The following is a 16,356-nucleotide window of genomic DNA, read 5'->3' on the forward strand; positions in this document are numbered from 1 at the left end:
TGCTCGTTACAGTTTAGCATGTTTTGTGGAGTCCCCCAGGGCTCTATTTTAGGGTCCATGAAAGTCTATGAATGATGTTTATTATCAGACAACTGCCGAATTAATAATAACCCATAATAATCGTATAACTAGTGTGCATATAAAGCTACGCAAAGGTGTCAGGTATCGTATTTGTAGCCGCTAGCTCTAGATTCCTGTGATGTTCCTAATGATGCTTTTAGCCTCATTAAAATCGTAGCAATAACACCCACCGCTACTGTCCCTATACTTCTACACTCGTACGGCACGACGACATTCCCAGCGGTATCTATGTATCAAACCCACAACCTCATGAGCAGTAACTCCTGGATTCTCTAGAACAGAACGTTTCACACCAAACCCAGCCTGAACGACTTTGTTTAACCTTTTGAACCCCACCGTTTTTTTAATTAGCCACAATAGCCTATTTTGTGGAGTCCCACAGGGTTCAATTGTAGGGTCTATGAAACCCTCTATGATGTTAATTGTGAGAGTAATATTAACAGCTATGAAGGTGAAGTACTGACAGTACAGTTTGGGCCTCTGTCAAAGAGTTAAGGCGTTAATTATGCAGAAATATCAGTAATAACAATTTTAATAAATAATTTTAATAACTGATCCAAAAAAAAAAAAAAGTGTAATCTTTGTAGGCGACTAAAACAGAATGTGGTTGTTAGCGCTGCTGGGAATCATACTGGTGGAATCTGATGATAATAAGGAATATCTGCAGAAATGTATTATGGGGAAATTTGTAAGAAAGAAAACAGAGGCCTGTTGCAAGTCCAAGAAAGCCATTAAATAAAAGGTATGTGTACGTATGTATAGTGTTTGAAGGCCAAGGAATAGTTGTACAAATGTCCATCTCCAGGAGCAAAGGTGACTCACATTCAGAATTTCCTTATTGCAGTAATAACAGCTCTGTCATGCAATGATATGTGATGAGATGCCCCCTGCTGGACATCTAACGCCATTGCATCACTGGAGGAAGAGCCATCAAATGTGGAATTTCTCCAGATTTCTCACCTGTTCCTGACTTCATTGACCTGACCTGAATAACTGACCTGATTCATTACATTTTAAAGGAAAGGTTAGGTGATACATCAAAGGGTCATGACTGATCACGGAGCCCAGATTCCGTCTATAAACTCAGACAGGTTTGATATCTGCCGCACGCTCCTTTAGTTCAGGACGGGAGATGCTAGGCTAACGTTGCTAACAATCACCGGACTTGGGCTGTCACCGATCGCATTTCGGTAAAAGCAGGCCCAGATTATTACACTAACTCAGCAGAAAGAAGGCCATTCAGTAAAACAGCCAGGGTGGCGTCTATTTATGGAGATTGGGGACAGCCAGAGTTCAGTGTACGTTAGCGATATTAGCCTAGCATCTCCCGTTTTAACCCAGAGAAGCGCGAAATCAGATCTCGAAGATGCCTTGGCTGATCGGCTGCGTCTGGGGTCAACCTTCCTCTGAAACCCCTCCCTCGCTCCTGACTTAGCTTCAGCTAACAGGTGTGACGCGTCAAGGAAACATGCATCACAGCCATCCAACCATCCATTCATCCGCCTGAGGAACTGAGACTCGGTCTACAACAGAAGAAAGAACAGCTTTAATGTGGTGCTGCGGCTCACATGCAGCGCTAACACCATTCAACACCAGCCTCCAAAACACCACAACACTCCAAATAATTCAATAATTCATACGCAAATACGAAGTGTCTAGAACTCGTTCAAGGATTAATACGATTAAAAGAACCCTGCAGCATCCAGAAAGGGACCATTAGCAAAGAAGAACGAGAACCCAAAGAGCAGTGCCTACATTACAGTCACACCTCACACGTTAAGAGAGCGCTGATCTGGAATCAGTTGGTGTGTGGATACCCACTGGAACACAGTCAAACGATGCAGGGAGAAGACTGATCCTACATCAGGGCTCTTTGAGAAAGGTGGTGTTGATATATACGTGTAAATAGACCCGGGTCAGAGCTGAGGCTTTCTGTTCCTCTGGATTTTCTTCAGGGCTCTGCCTGTCGTCCCCTCGTCCCCTCGTCCCTCTCATCTCTTCATTCGTCCATTCCTCCACCCGTCTTTCCATCCATGCATTCGTTCGTATATTTATCCAATTCATTTACTGATTCATGCGTCCATTCATTCATTCACTCACTCACTCATCCATTGTTCGATTTACTGCCATTGATTAATTCATTAGATTCATTCACTACACTGATATCCTATGTTTCTGATCCCGTTATGTGTTCATTCATTCAACTCATCCATTCACTCATCTAGTCATTCATTCATTTACCCCCTTTTACTGTAATGAATTGTTTCTCTGATTCATTCATTCGTACACCAATTAGTCCGTCCAGTCACGCATTCATTTGCTGGTTCTTTATTTAATTGAATCATTTGTTGGATAATTAATTCAACTGTTCATTCATTCATCAATTCCAATTTTACAGCTTCTTTTTCCCCCCTCTTCTGAAATGTGATTCGTTCATTCATTGAATCAATTGACAGCAATTCATCAAATCCTCGTTTCCCTCGCCCACCCATAATCATTCATTCATTCATTCATTCTTGTTGATTCATTCATTGATTCATTCAGATATTCACTCGTTCACTGGCTTGATCCCCGGTATGGGTGGAGCCAGTGCGCATCCCAAATTCAGAACATCCTCCCTCTTCTCCCTCACGCTCTCTTTGCCTCATTGCCTCCGCCAGCGGTTCTTGGGCTTCTCCTCTTCTTTTGGTTTCTCCACTGCTTTGGGCTTCTCCACTGCTTTGGGCTTCTCCTCTGCTTTGGGCTTCTCCTTCCCCTCGTTCAGGCTGCTGAGCAGAGCGGGCAGCTCCTGTGAGATGGCCTTCTCCACCTTCTCCAGCAGGCAGCCTCCCGTCCAGCCGCACTGCGACTCCAGCCGCTTGAATCCGCTCACCGGGTTCACCCCGAAGAAGTCCCGGTACACCTCGGACTCGGGCAGGTCAAACTTGCTCACGTTGGCCTTGGCCAGGACGGATTTGAAGATGTAGAAGCGGTCGGGGTCAACCGTGATGTCGCGGAAAACCTCTTCGGGGTCGGCGAACCAGCCCAGCTTCTCGTTATACGTTTGGAGATAGCGGTCCACCAGCAGCGCGTGGACGCGCACCCGGATGGCGTGCTGCCGGATGAAGGCAATCTTGTTCTCCAGCTGGTTCTCGATCACCTGGTTCAGGTCCTCCAGCAGAGAGATCTCCTCCTTCCTGAAGAGATCGTGGCTGGTGTCGGAAGCGTACTCCCGCGGCCAGAACGAGCTCACGTAGACGCGCGGCGGCTCCGTCACGTTGATCAGAGGCGCCATGCTCCAGAAGAGGGCGCCGTACACCCGCATCAGGTCCTGGGTGGCCAGGTTGTCGGCCTTATTGAGGATGATGCGGATCTGGGATTCGCGACCCTTCATCTGCCTGAACAGCATCTCCAGCTCCAGGCCCACGTCCAGCTTGGTGGGGTCGAACACCAGGAAGATCAGGTCGGCTCGGTCGATGAACCACTGGCACACCTCGTTGTAGGGGTAACCTGCGGGACAGATCATCAGGGGTTGGTATGAGGGGTTCCACTGAGAGTAACCCTAAACCTAAACATTAAAGGGCTGGTTTCCCAGACAGGGATTAAGCCTTGTCTTATGATTGTGGATGCTAGGCTAACATATCCTGTGGAAAAAGAAGCTACTCGTGGCTTTTCTCAAGTATGGAGGAGCTCGAGGTGCATGACACAGATACCCTGGATCGTTCAAGTCTGTGGACAACCTCAGTCAAATCCAGATGATGAGCCAAAACCATGTCAAGGAGGCTAAATGAGGATTGAGTGTGTGACGACTTCAGCAAGCAGTTAGAACGATGCTAACAGTATCGTTACAGTGATGATCAGTGCAGTTGAAGGGGCTAAACTGGAGCAGCTACTCTTGTACTTAGATCCCGAGACTTAGATACCGCCTCGTCTTCATTTTCTGTACTGGAAATATGAAGACCAAGGATCCTGTGGCACAAACATAGAGCCAATCAGTGGATCTCTACACCAGAAAGTCCTCAAATGGGATTAGCTACCGAAACGTCCGGCCCTGCAGTGGAAAAGTAGCCAATGATATCGGCATTTATCAGCTCAACAGTACAGTAACGTGCCAGAGCCCTGATTTTCAGACAACTGTGTGTGTGTGTGTGTGTGTGTGTGTGTGTGTGTGTGTGTGTGCTCCGAGTCACCTCTCTCCTGCTGCTTGCGGTTCTCGATGATTCCAGGCGTGTCCACCAGGGTGACCCTTTCCAGCAGCTTGTGGGGGATCTCGATGCCCACCAGCTTCTCCAGGAAGCCCTGGCCGAACTTCTCCAGTGGCGAGAAGGAGCGGGAACTGTCCGCTGCCATGACGATGCCTTCGATGGTGCGCACCTTCTCGCCGTGCATTATGACTGTGTACTCTGAGGTGGTGGGCTCGGCACCTGAGGGAGGGGGAGAGAGAGAGAGAGACATTCAGGCCCACGTTTCGGTTCTTCACCCTCGGAACTGCATTAGTCTCATAATCATTAACGTCATATAATGAGTTTATAGGCCCCAATATTAAACCCTGTGGGACACCACGCGTATTTCATAGTAGTTCATTACTACTTTAAGATTTAAAATAAACCCATGGCTCTAAAAGGGTAATGATATTAATTCATTATTCAGTAGCTGCTAATAAACAAATGTGTAATGTTGTTGTTTGAGGGGGAGGAATCTAAAGGGCTCTAAAGGGTTAATGCGTATACCCCAGGTTGTCAGACTGTTACAGCAGTTTCACTACCATGGATCTTCCTGTGTCTGGTGCTAGTTTGCCCCCTGCATGCTTTAGTTTTGAGGGGGCTGACCAACTGACCAACACCCCCCCCCCCTTGCTGCCTAAGGACACTGATGCTGTGGTCACTATGCTGCTTTCCAAAGCCTAGGTTGCAGCCGACGTAGAGCATAGGTCCTCGATAGGACTGACCTCTGATCGACTGCATCTGGGTTGTAAATACAAGCGAATGCAGGCCCAACAGTAGAGCGTCTCACAAACGTCAGGCCGATTTCATGACTGTTGGCAATTTGCTCACGTGTATGCACAGCTGGTGTGCTATAAATAAGCCACTTTCTTTTGCATGCCCCCAGACCCCCCTTTAAAGGTCCTCCTAATCCCCCTCCAATGTCACGCCCTTGGACTACACAATGCTAATTAGCAGAGTCGAAGCTACATTAGCCTCAGCAGCCATGAGCCAAAAACAAGCATTCACGTTCACCCACTCCATCATTACCTGTGTAGAGTTCTTGCGGGCTGTCGTGGAGGCCCAGCAGGTAGTTGATCATAGTGGACTTGCCTACACTCCAGGGTCCCAGGAACAGCACCATGGGTTTGGAGGTGATCTCGGCATCTGAAAACCATTGAAACAGCAGCACAGTGTGAGCACAGCGGGCCAGACACAGCAGTGGGCAGTTGTTCACTGCCGCTGCTAGCCACAAGAGGGCGACACTTCTGTCCTTGAATATGGAAATGGATGATATGGGTAAGGAACTCATTGGAGAGACATGCTTTAGGGTACTTGGCTGGTGCTTCCTGCTCTCATCCAGACTAGATTTGCTGTCTTATTGGAAAACCAAGTTAAGGAACCTTTTAAAGGCCTAAAGAACCTACACTTGATGTTCTTTGCCAAAAAATATGGTTCTTCTAAGCATTGTTTAAAGAATCACTTTAATTATTTGTACCCAATTTTCCTCCCCAGATGGCTTATAACCCAACCCACCTCCTCCTTTTCGAACTGCCGCCTATGCAACATCCCTGTACCCTGAGGCACTGTTCGCACTTGGATCATATGGGTCTACCAGCAGTGGCAAAAAACCCACAGGCCTACAGGAAATTCTCTTTATTGTCATTCGTAAGCAGAAGGCCATATGTGGATGGTCTGCTGTTCCCTGAGAAGTGTTCTGCCTGGAAGCGAAGCCAATCATCAACTGTATCTGCTTTGACGAGACCCTCACTGCACCGTACTGCACTCTTCTCAAAGTCTGAGTACTGCTGCACACCCAGAGAGAGCAAGGCCAATTGTGCTCTCTCAGACTCCGGCTGCTGATGGCAGGCAGCATGTCCATGGATTCAAACCAGCCATCCTTGGTCATTTTTCGGAGTACCCTGAGGCACCGTTCGCTGCGTGCCGAAGAAAATTGCTGCTCGACATTATGGGATTCTCTTTACTGCAGACTGTGAATGCTATCGTGGGACTACTAGGAGTCCTGAGTGTGATTGTGTTGCCGGCGATTGTGCTGTCGGAGATAAGGCCGAGAGCTGGTGAGAAAGTCGAGAAAGATTCACCTGAGACCTCGTGCTGTCGGAGCTCCTTGTACTTGTACGCCTGCTCCATAGGCTTAATGGCTGTGTGATAAATATGCTGCAGCTTCTTCAGGGTGGCTGGAGAGAGAGAGAGAGAGAAGAAAGAGATAAGGAAATACAAAAGGGGAGACAGAGAGAGTAATAAATATTGGGAGGTAAAAAGGAAGAGCTGTAGAAAACATTAACATTACCATTATTAGCCTGGCTATGCTAATGCTACAATGAAGACAGAAAAAAGAGGGCCCGTGAGGAAGGCTGGGGAGGATTAGCCGTGTGGTTGGTCAATCGGAGTTCAGATTAATTACGCACAGGTCCTCCTCCTTATTGAGACATGTGAGATCACTCAGACTCCAGAGTGAAGAGCGATGTGACGAATGCACAGAGGATGCTCTGATTAATTGGTGCTCAGCTAAGCCAAATTTTGAGGTTTGTCTAATTCATCTGAGATGTATTATGCATCCAATTTAGCTAGCCTTACACAGTGCTACCAATGCTGGGAGGATTTAGGTAAACTGCTGTTGTTCAAACTGCCACTAATGCAGCATTTATATATATATATATATATATATATATATATATATATATATATATATATATATATATATATAGTGTATGGTCATATGGGTCTACCAGCAGTGGCAAAAAAACCACAGGCCTACAGGAAATTCTCTTTATTCTTGTCATTCTTAAGCAGAAGGCCATATGTGGATGTTCTGCTGTTCCCTGAGAAGTGTTCGGCCTAGAAGCAAAGCCAATCATCAACTGTATCTGCTTTGACGAGACCCTCACTGCACTGTACTGCACTCTTCTCAAAGTCTGAGTACTGCTGCACACCCCGCAGGTGTTTATCTGCAGGAGCCTGAAGTTACCACCTCCTTACAGACTCAAAGTGAGCTTATGTATTCGCACTTGTAACTGGACCGTGTAACACTGTGCATGGAATTTAGGCCAAGATTGTCTCAAAATGATGGTAAAACAGTGTAGTAACGTTCTTTAAGAGAGCGTCCAGAGGCATTAAACTCTGAAACTCTGACTAAAATGGAGCATTTCACATCAATCATTACATACTGGATAGTTTTCATATTTCCATACTGGTATCTTTGTAGGACACTCAAACAGAAGGTAGTGGATATCATCTGGGAATCATATGAGTATCAGCAGACATGAGCAATCTTTTAAAACTGATATTTTGACAGTGTGTTCTTGAACTCTGAGAAAAGCAGAAGGGTTTGGTGACTGCTGCACTACAGCGGAAGCCGTGAGTGAGCGACTGGTGCTCACTGCCCTTAGGAGTTAATATGAGAAGGATATTACGTTAGCAATCAGCATAATTCCTGCACTGGGACAGGGTGTGATTACACTGCAGCACACAATGAATATAATGGCATGCTGTGCTGACAGGGCTTACACGGGTACACTGCACTACCAGCATCAATGGCATCTATGTACTATGTACTGGTGTTGGGTCACGTGTGATGAGGTGGGGCATTGGTCTTACCTGACAGTCGAAAAACCTTGCAGTTAAATTTTTGCTGTGTTTTGAACATGAGCGTGAATCTGGTAGCTGATCTTTACATTGTAAAATCAAAATGTTATGACAAACAGACCAATAGAAATGAAAGTTAGGAAGGTTTGGAGATGTCCACAAGGTTTCTGCATGACTGTGATGATACGATGGTGGATACAATGTTAATGCTAATGCTAAAGCTATGCTAATCAATGGAAGTGAAGCGTGTGTTTGCTGAGTGTGTCCAACCTGTAAACTTCTCTGAAGGCTTCGTTATGGACAGATGTAGGGTGTCGTCGATGTGAGACCGGTCCCTCATATTTGCCCCCGCTGAGGTCGTCTCGTCTACTGGCAGAGATGAAAAAGAGAAAGCATTAATGAATGTGTGTGCACATGTGTATGAAATCGTGCCAAAATCATCCGCGCGACCTGTGCAAAAGTTAGGACACCCTACAGAGTCGGCACTTGGTAACACCCCCTTTTGGCAGAAATTGGCTTAATAATAATAAATTTTAGTAGAAGCTTGTGGTTCTTGCAGTTGGACTTTTGCCCACTTTTTTGCAGAAGGCCTCTAGGCCTGAGATGCTTTCATGGTTTGTCTTGATGCACAGCTTGTTGAAGGTCTACCTCTCTGTAGAGTTGTAAGGTAGGGCCTCCGTGGATTGCATCAATCCTTGGCCGCCCATGACCCTGTGGCCGGCTTACTGGTCGCCCTTTCTTGGAGCACTTTTGGCAGATACTGACCACTGCATCACTGCATTCCAGGAACACCCTGTTTTGTTCCTGCTTCCATCAGGAATCAGGTGCAGCACATCAGCCGTAGATGATTAGATCATCATTATTAGAGGTGTCTTAATGTCTTAAACCTTAGCCATTTAGTCTAGCATTTAGTTTGCTCTTGATTGGCGTGCTATTATTATGCTGAGATCCAAAGAGCCTTTCTGAGGCCTTCAGAAAGAAGGTTGTAGATGCCGATAAGTCTGGGAAGGGCTTTAAAAAGATCTCAGATTGATTAGAAATCAGCTGTTCCACTGTCTGCTAAATCATTTACACACCAGCACAACAACTACCAACATGTGCTCTCTCAGGCTCCGGCTGCTGATGGCAAGTAGCATGTACTGGGATTAGAACTGGCGATCCTCAGCTCGTAGTGGCAGTGTCTTAGTCCACTGGACCACTCGGAGCCCTGTAAGGAAGACTATGACAGCTAACAGCCAGGTCTGAGGGGTATGAGGTATAATGCGACAAAGAGACATTTAGTATTTAAACACAGAACCACTGCCCTTACTCAAGAACCCTTAAAGAACTCCTTTTAGGGTCCAGTTGCAGCCAAACCAGCCCAGTCCACCTGATGCTGGCTCTAAATTGAGATACTTGCTTTAGTTAGTGAAGCCACTCTCCTGCAGCAGGCCTGGGAACACGCCGTAGTCAGTGCCCGTGGGTCCACTAGGTCTCTCTGGCTATTTCTGGTGAGCTTATTTCTGGATTAAGGTTATTTGTGGGGGCACTTTTGACCGGGGTGTCGGGTTCTAGAGCTGTGAGGGCAGGTTGGACGAGACGTTTCTCTTCTAAAGCGGCGTCGACACTCTCCTACCCTGACACATGCGGCATCTGCGGGCGCTCTTACTAAGCAGCTCTAGTTCTTCGCAGTGTGAAATCCAAGCTTCAGGTCTTTCTATGGAATCCACATAGTAAATTCACTAGTGTCTAATCAACACCCAGCGAACACCAACCGAATAACTGTAGCCTCCACCCTCAACTTCCCTTGAGGGTGTGTTGGGTAGTCACACTGGTTCACAGTGTCTACAAACTTTTGGACAAGTGAAATACTGAGATATTGATTAAGTAAAATCCATTACGGAGCCGTTACCTTTCACAGAGCCTTTGGGTGCTGGCTTCTTTGTAGGCTTCTTCACAGGAGAGTCGGAAGGTGCAGGAGATGCCTCCTGTGCCTCGGGTTCCAGGATGACAGGTGGGCTGGACTCTTGGATAGGGGCAGCCTCTGCCATGATCTCTCCTGGGTTTCTGTTGCTTGCCTCTGCCGGCTTTGTCTCTGCGGCTACTGCTTCAACCCCGAAAACCCCCTGGTGCTCCTGATGCTCAGGCTCCTCCACAACCTCCTCGTCTGAAGCTGCCTCCTCATCTTCCCGCTCCTCCTCGCTGGTTACAGCGCCCCCTCTGGCGGGCGTGTCCAGGTGCGGGCCGGCGGTGCAAGGCTGGCAGACGGTGCGTTCGGGGGCGGGTGTGTCGTTGGAGGAGCTCTGGGTAATCTCTTCTGTGCCATCACAGCATGGGAACCGGTCACCCTTCTTCTGCAGCTGCAGGCGCATCAGTGGCTCACTGTCAGGCACCTCACCCACCGAATCTGGAAAAAGCAGTAGGTACATTTTAATGAGGTTTATGAACCATTTCTGGCGGGGCAGGCATACAGGTACGGAGGTGACCGAGGTACAGAACCCTGGCCTTTAAATAACCCATCTCTTTTAATGTATTTCTCTGAAGTTCTTAAACACAATGGAGATTGTAGACCACAGTTGGCTTCTGCCTTTAACCTGCTCCCCCGCCACGTCCTCGTGGTCTTTGTGGTATCTGGGTTTCAGCATGTTAACACCCGGAAAGAGATCAAGGTAACGGAAAAGAGACAACGCTAAATCCATCACTCCGTTACCGTCACCTGACCACTGGCATTGTGTCAGTGACGTCTTTGTATCTGCTTCGGATCAAAATAGACGGCTGGTGCCGAGGCCAGCACGCATTTGTCTCATGACATAACGTGGAGTGACCCAAATGATCCTGTTGGTCTGGGACAATTTGTCTTTGGAATGAATGTCTCTGGATCAGAGTGTAGTCTGAAATGACTCTTGCAGTGACTTCAGTTTCCATCACGTGGGTTTGAATGCACAGTGCCGCCTAGCTGTGTAAAATAAGCAGAGGGATTCTGTGGAAAGTCCAGGTTCTGATGTGTAGTCTGCCACAAAACAGCTTTACAGCAATCTGGGTCCAAAATACAGGGTGGTCTCTTAGAGCACAGGGAAGAATCACTGAGAGGAAGCAAGTCTCAAAAGGAGAAAATCTACAAAGACCATGAAGAAGACCTACTGTGAGGAAGCAAGTCTCAAAAGAAGATACTCTATGAAGACCACGAGGAAGACCTACCATGAGGAACCAAGTCTCAAAAGAAGAAACTCTAGAAAGACCATGAGGAAGACTTACCATGAGGAACCAAGTCTCAAAAGGAGAAACTCTACAAAGACCATGAGTAAAAAACACTGTGAGGAACCAAGTCTCAAAAGGAGAAACTCTACAAAGACCATGAGGAAGACCTACCATGAGGAACCAAGTCTCAAAAGAAGATACTCTATGAAGACCACGAGGAAGACCTACCATGAGGAACCAAGTCTCAAAAGAAGAAACTCTAGAAAGACCATGAGGAAGACCTACCATGAGGAACCAAGTCTCAAAAGAAGATACTCTATGAAGACCACGAGGAAGACTTACCATGAGGAACCAAGTCTCAAAAGGAGAAACTCTACAAAGACCATGAGTAAAAACCACTGTGAGGAACCAAGTCTCAAAAGGAGAAACTCTACAAAGACCATGAGGAAAAACCACTGTGAGGAACCAAGTCTCAAAAGGAGAAACTATACAAAGACCATGAGGAAAAACCACTGTGAGGAACCAAGTCTCAAAAGGAGAAACTCTACAAAGACCATGAGGAAAAACCACTGTGAGGAACCAAGTCTCAAAAGGAGAAACTATACAAAGACCATGAGGAAAAACCACTGTGAGGAACCAAGTCTCAAAAGGAGAAACTCTACAAAGACCATGAGGAAAAACCACTGTGAGGAACCAAGTCTCAAAAGGAGAAACTCTACAAAGACCATGAGGAAGACCTACCATGAGGAACCAAGTCTCAAAAGAAGATACTCTATGAAGACCACCAAGTCTGAAAAGCAAATGAGTCTGAATAAGCACAATGAAGAACCACTCAGAAGAACCATGACTCAAAAGTAGAACCTCCACAAGAGCTGGAGAAAGAACCATGTAGAGAAACCAAGACTCCTGAAGAGCATGAGGAAGAACCACGGAGAAGAACGCCAACTCAAAAGTGAACCCCCATGAGAGCATGAAGACAACCCACTGCGGGGAACCAAGTCTCCGAATGAGAAACTCTCTCAAACCACAAGGAAAAGCCAGTGAGATGAATCAGGACTCAAAGGCAAAACGTCTTAAGAACATGAAGACAAACCACCAAGCCTCAACTTTTAAGAACAAACATCCGGAGACCAAGAAGACGAACCATCTGAAAGGAGTCGACACTCAAAAGGAGAATCTCTATGAGCATAGGGGAGAACCTTTGAGAAGAACCAAGCAATTATGCAAAATATGGCAGTAATGCACCGAAAATGGGCGGGGTTTATGCATAATTAGTGGTGGCCAGTTGGCCTTGCCACACAATAACACTCGTTAATTCTGAAGACGTATCGAGGCGTATTTTGAGACACGCCTACATCCAAAACAGATTAGGTGTCCATGGAGTTCCCATGGAGATCAGCAGCAGCATTTGGGGTTACAGCCTGAAGGTAAATGTGATTGATTATGCAAATACGTTGAAATTCTGACATAATTGGAACTATGTTAATCAGTCCACACTCCACTCTACACCTGAGTAAGACGTACTGTGCTGATTTTTTTTAATGGTGCTCTGAGGAACACGATACTGTGCACTGTCTAAATGCCATGACATATGGCTGGACTACTGGGACCCCCCCCCTCTTGTAATAAACAGCGGAGAATGAGGCAGTGTGTGTGTGTGTGTGTGTGTGTGTGTGTGTGTGTGTGTGAATTGAATGTATGTCTGGGTAACCGAGCTTGATCTCTGCTCTGTGGCCAGTTCTAGTTTCAGTCCAGGGCTATAAAGGGATGCTTCTGCATAGTGACAGTCTGCTTCTCGACTTCGCGACGCAGGCCGAGAAACTTCGGAGGTGTCTCTGGGTCTGCTGCCAGCACAGTAGTACATAGAGAGCGTTGTAGAGGGTCCCGCCGTCTCCAACAGTCAGACAGCCATTGTTGTTGTGTGAATACACAACTTGAACGTAACCAGGCAGTTTATGTCTCCGAGCAGAGCAGAGTAAAGAAGCATCCAACAATCCGGTCATGTCCAAAATGTCGTCACGGCCGCAGGTAGCTCTTGCCACAGCAATCTACCATCAGAAACGTATCATAGTTTGGGGCTCATGGTTTGCTGCAGCTGGAACTGGCAGGCTCTCCAATCTGTCATCTGTCCAAATACTGAAGCCGAAGTGGCGGTGGACCATGCAACATGACGATGACCCAAAGCGTTCCAGCGTTTCAGGCACCAGGGAATGGCTCAAAAGAAAGAAATGAGGATTTCTGGGATGACCAAGTCAAAGCCATTCCGAAGATTCTGTTGATTCAAGGTTATTTGAAACGGGCTGAAAGAAACACTCTGGAACTCTCCAGATCAGACGCTTAGGTCTGATCCAATGTGCCTCGGTCAATATGCGTTAAAAAGCGCTAATTCCGAAGATGTCCACATGTTTTCCTCACATGGCTGAAGAGATCTACCTTCTGGGCAAAATCTGCTGGGACAGAAACCTGTAGCATGTGTGATAGCCTCATTTCATAATTGGCACATCGGTAGCTGGAGAGGCCACATGCTTTCCTGACAAGGTGGGTTTGTGGACGCCACGTTAACGAGCCTGACTGTGTGCTAATTTCTCATTTCAGCCAAATCGAGGGCAACTTGGCAGTTCTGAAAAGGTAAAATCTCCCGCTTCGCATACAGACGCAACTTGCACGCCGCATTAGGCCCGCAAGATCAAAGGTTTAGACTGGAGGCGGACTTTTAATCGCCTTAATTGTACTTCCAATCATAGCTGCAGCTTAGGCGCAACACAAAAAAACAATGCTGCCTTTATTAGCGGAGGTGCTTTGATGTTGAACGTGTGTGTGTGTGTGTGTGAGTGTGTGTGAGATGACGGTCTGCCTCAGTGATTCAGCTCTGATGATGAGCTTCGTCATGGGCGCCAAATGCCCTTGGTGTGAATCAGCTCCTGAAATAGCAAAGAGAGAGAGAGAGCTGGCTGGGAGTGAGAACAGCAAGTGCTGTTTATGTATGTGTGTGTATGTGTGTGTGGGGGGGCTGTGTTGGGGGCAACCAGAGAAGGCTTTAGCTCTCACCCAACATTACACACTCGTGTAAAGCGCTAATACAAGTCAGGGTAACTTGGTAACACTAGTTTCCGAACTCCTTCACGCGTCACACGTGATCGATTTCAAGGCCTTCGTTCTGCTGAATTCAACCCCTGTGTCCAGTTCCGCGCACTAGCTGGGGCTCCCTCTGTCCCACAATGCTACCAGCACTGGGAGGGTGACGGCTAGCACATGCACAAGCCTGCCAACCAACCTCCTTTTTGAGCCGAGTGTTTTTGGACGCCCCTCCGGCTGTAAAGCCTCAGACTCTACGGACTTGTTGCGCTAATGCTCAACAGCGATGGGCTCGTCCAAGCAGGCGATACTTCCAAAAGAGAAAGGGGCTATGAAGGGGCTATAAAAGGATACCTAAGGGATGGCAGCTAAGGGGAACTGTGGAAGTCAAGGCTAGATCTGGCATGAAATATCCCTGACATGAGGAAAGGCTATAAAAAGACACCCAAGTGCTTCGTGCTAGCAATTCCCACTGCCTGAAATGCCAGCAAGAGGCAGCGGTTAATGGGAACTGTGGAAATCAAGGCCAGACGTGGTAGACTGGCCTTCACACATGGGCCCGGTTTTCTCAGAACGGCTAGCTAACCATACTTGGGGCCACAGAATGGTTCGTTGGGAGGGCTTAATGGTGTAGGGACCTGCAGATAGGCTCCATATTGGCTAATAAAGCTTAGCATCCTTGAGTCGTCTACAGGCCATGTCCAACATCGTTAACATCGCTGTGTTAGCATGGCCCGTCTATCGGGCTTGTCCAACAGCGCTACCGTGGGATTAGCACGGCCAGGACCACAGCTGTGGATTCTAACATTATTCGACACTGCATCTCACTACCAATGGCCTCCTTGCCGTGGTTTGAGACTAGTTTAAGCATGCAGATTAGCCTTAGCTAGCTACGTCAGCCTATTATAATTATAAATTGTGGTGTAGTGGAACAGGCCACAGTCCTACCACGCTCTGACCTGCTTGACCTCAGTGTTCAACGGCATGAACCAACAAGAACCGTCCATCCACAAAGGAATTCGCATGGTCAGATCCAGTCGCCCTCCCCTACATTCTCCACAAGCTCATTCGTGCTCTAGGGAGCTTTTTTGAAGGCAAGGTTTGGGGTCCTGCTGGGAGCGGCCTTTTCCAGGATGACAGTGCCCCCCTCCGCAAGACCTAAAGGGTCACTGAATAGATGTAAATCACAAGTATCGTCTTCACGAGCTCTAGGTCTCAACCCAGTGGATCGTATGACCTTGAGAAGATCAACTGAGGGAACTTTCACCTTTGGAATGTATGGTGTTCCTCAGCTAGAACGCCAAATGCTAACCTTGAGCAATCAAGGCACGCCAGAGGCTCTTCTTTCCTGCAGCAGAGGGCAGCACTGAGTCCAGAGTGAGCTCAGAGGAACCAGCTCACCTCTGGCATTCAGGCGGCGCACTTAGATCCCTGACCTTGTAAAAGGGCTCGCCGCTTGACTTAAGTGTTCCTTCGAAGTCTCTAATTGGATGGACAAGGGTCTCGCAGCCAAGTCGGCGTGGCAGCGCAGCATTTCTCTCTCGCCCTGTCTGTCTATCTCGCCCTTCTCCCTCTCGTAAAGCCTCGCTGATATAATTGGACAGTGCTGTCCACACACTCACACGCACTTGCTGGTACAGTAATGGCACGGTGGCAGATCACTGTTACTGCTTACATAAGAATGGCCCTCTTTGCTTGACACCCACTACTGCTAGCGCTCTACTATGGACATTGTTATAAATAACACTGTGGGACCATACCCAGGAGAACAGAACCCGAACGTAGAACCATGAGAATTCAGGAGCCCCGGTTGCCTGGTTAAAAGGTAAGGCTTGTCTCTTTGGGAGAAAAAAAAAAACTGTTTAGCATTGTTGATGGCACTAGGAGGATAGAACCGTACATAGAACCATGGCAATTCGAAGAACCCCCTGGATAAAAGGGTCTAGTCTTTGGAAAAACTGTTGTAAACGGTTCTTTAAAGAACTTTCTAACAATGTTTACAGCAAAGATGAGAGGCCAGGAGAACAGAACCAGACAAACCATGTTAAAATGGTTCTTTGCCAACACAGAACCATGACAATTGAAAGGAACCCCTGGTTGCCTGGATTTAAAATTCTTCTTTTTGGAAAACCTCTTGTATACGGTTCTTCATCGCACCAGGAGAATAGAACCTCAGCAATTTAAAGGAACCCCTACATGCCTGGATAATGGGTTCTTCCCTTAGGAAAACTTGTAC

The 16,356-nt window shown here is 47.2% G+C and overlaps 1 protein-coding gene across 4 annotated transcripts in view; it reads right to left on the reverse strand.

Moving 5' to 3' along the window:
* Positions 1–1,612: 1,612 nt before the first annotated feature.
* Positions 1,613–16,356, reverse strand: part of LOC140548264 (sarcalumenin) — a 23,884-nt gene continuing 9,140 nt past the window's right edge. For 3 of the 4 annotated variants that reach the window (XM_072671752.1, XM_072671751.1, XM_072671750.1), the window contains exons 5-10: positions 9,760–10,254; positions 8,139–8,237; positions 6,365–6,460; positions 5,313–5,429; positions 4,251–4,484; positions 1,613–3,570 (exon numbers count right to left, since the gene is read on the reverse strand). In XM_072671752.1, the coding sequence (XP_072527853.1) occupies positions 2,726–3,570; positions 4,251–4,484; positions 5,313–5,429; positions 6,365–6,460; positions 8,139–8,237; positions 9,760–10,254 (1,886 nt within the window). In that variant the 3' untranslated portion in view covers positions 1,613–2,725. The remainder of the gene's footprint in view (positions 3,571–4,250; positions 4,485–5,312; positions 5,430–6,364; positions 6,461–8,138; positions 8,238–9,759; positions 10,255–16,356) is intronic. The other variant, XM_072671753.1, reaches the window with a different exon arrangement.

The sequence above is a fragment of the Salminus brasiliensis genome, chromosome 25 (assembly GCF_030463535.1).
Source record: "Salminus brasiliensis chromosome 25, fSalBra1.hap2, whole genome shotgun sequence".
NCBI lineage: Eukaryota > Metazoa > Chordata > Actinopteri > Characiformes > Bryconidae > Salminus > Salminus brasiliensis.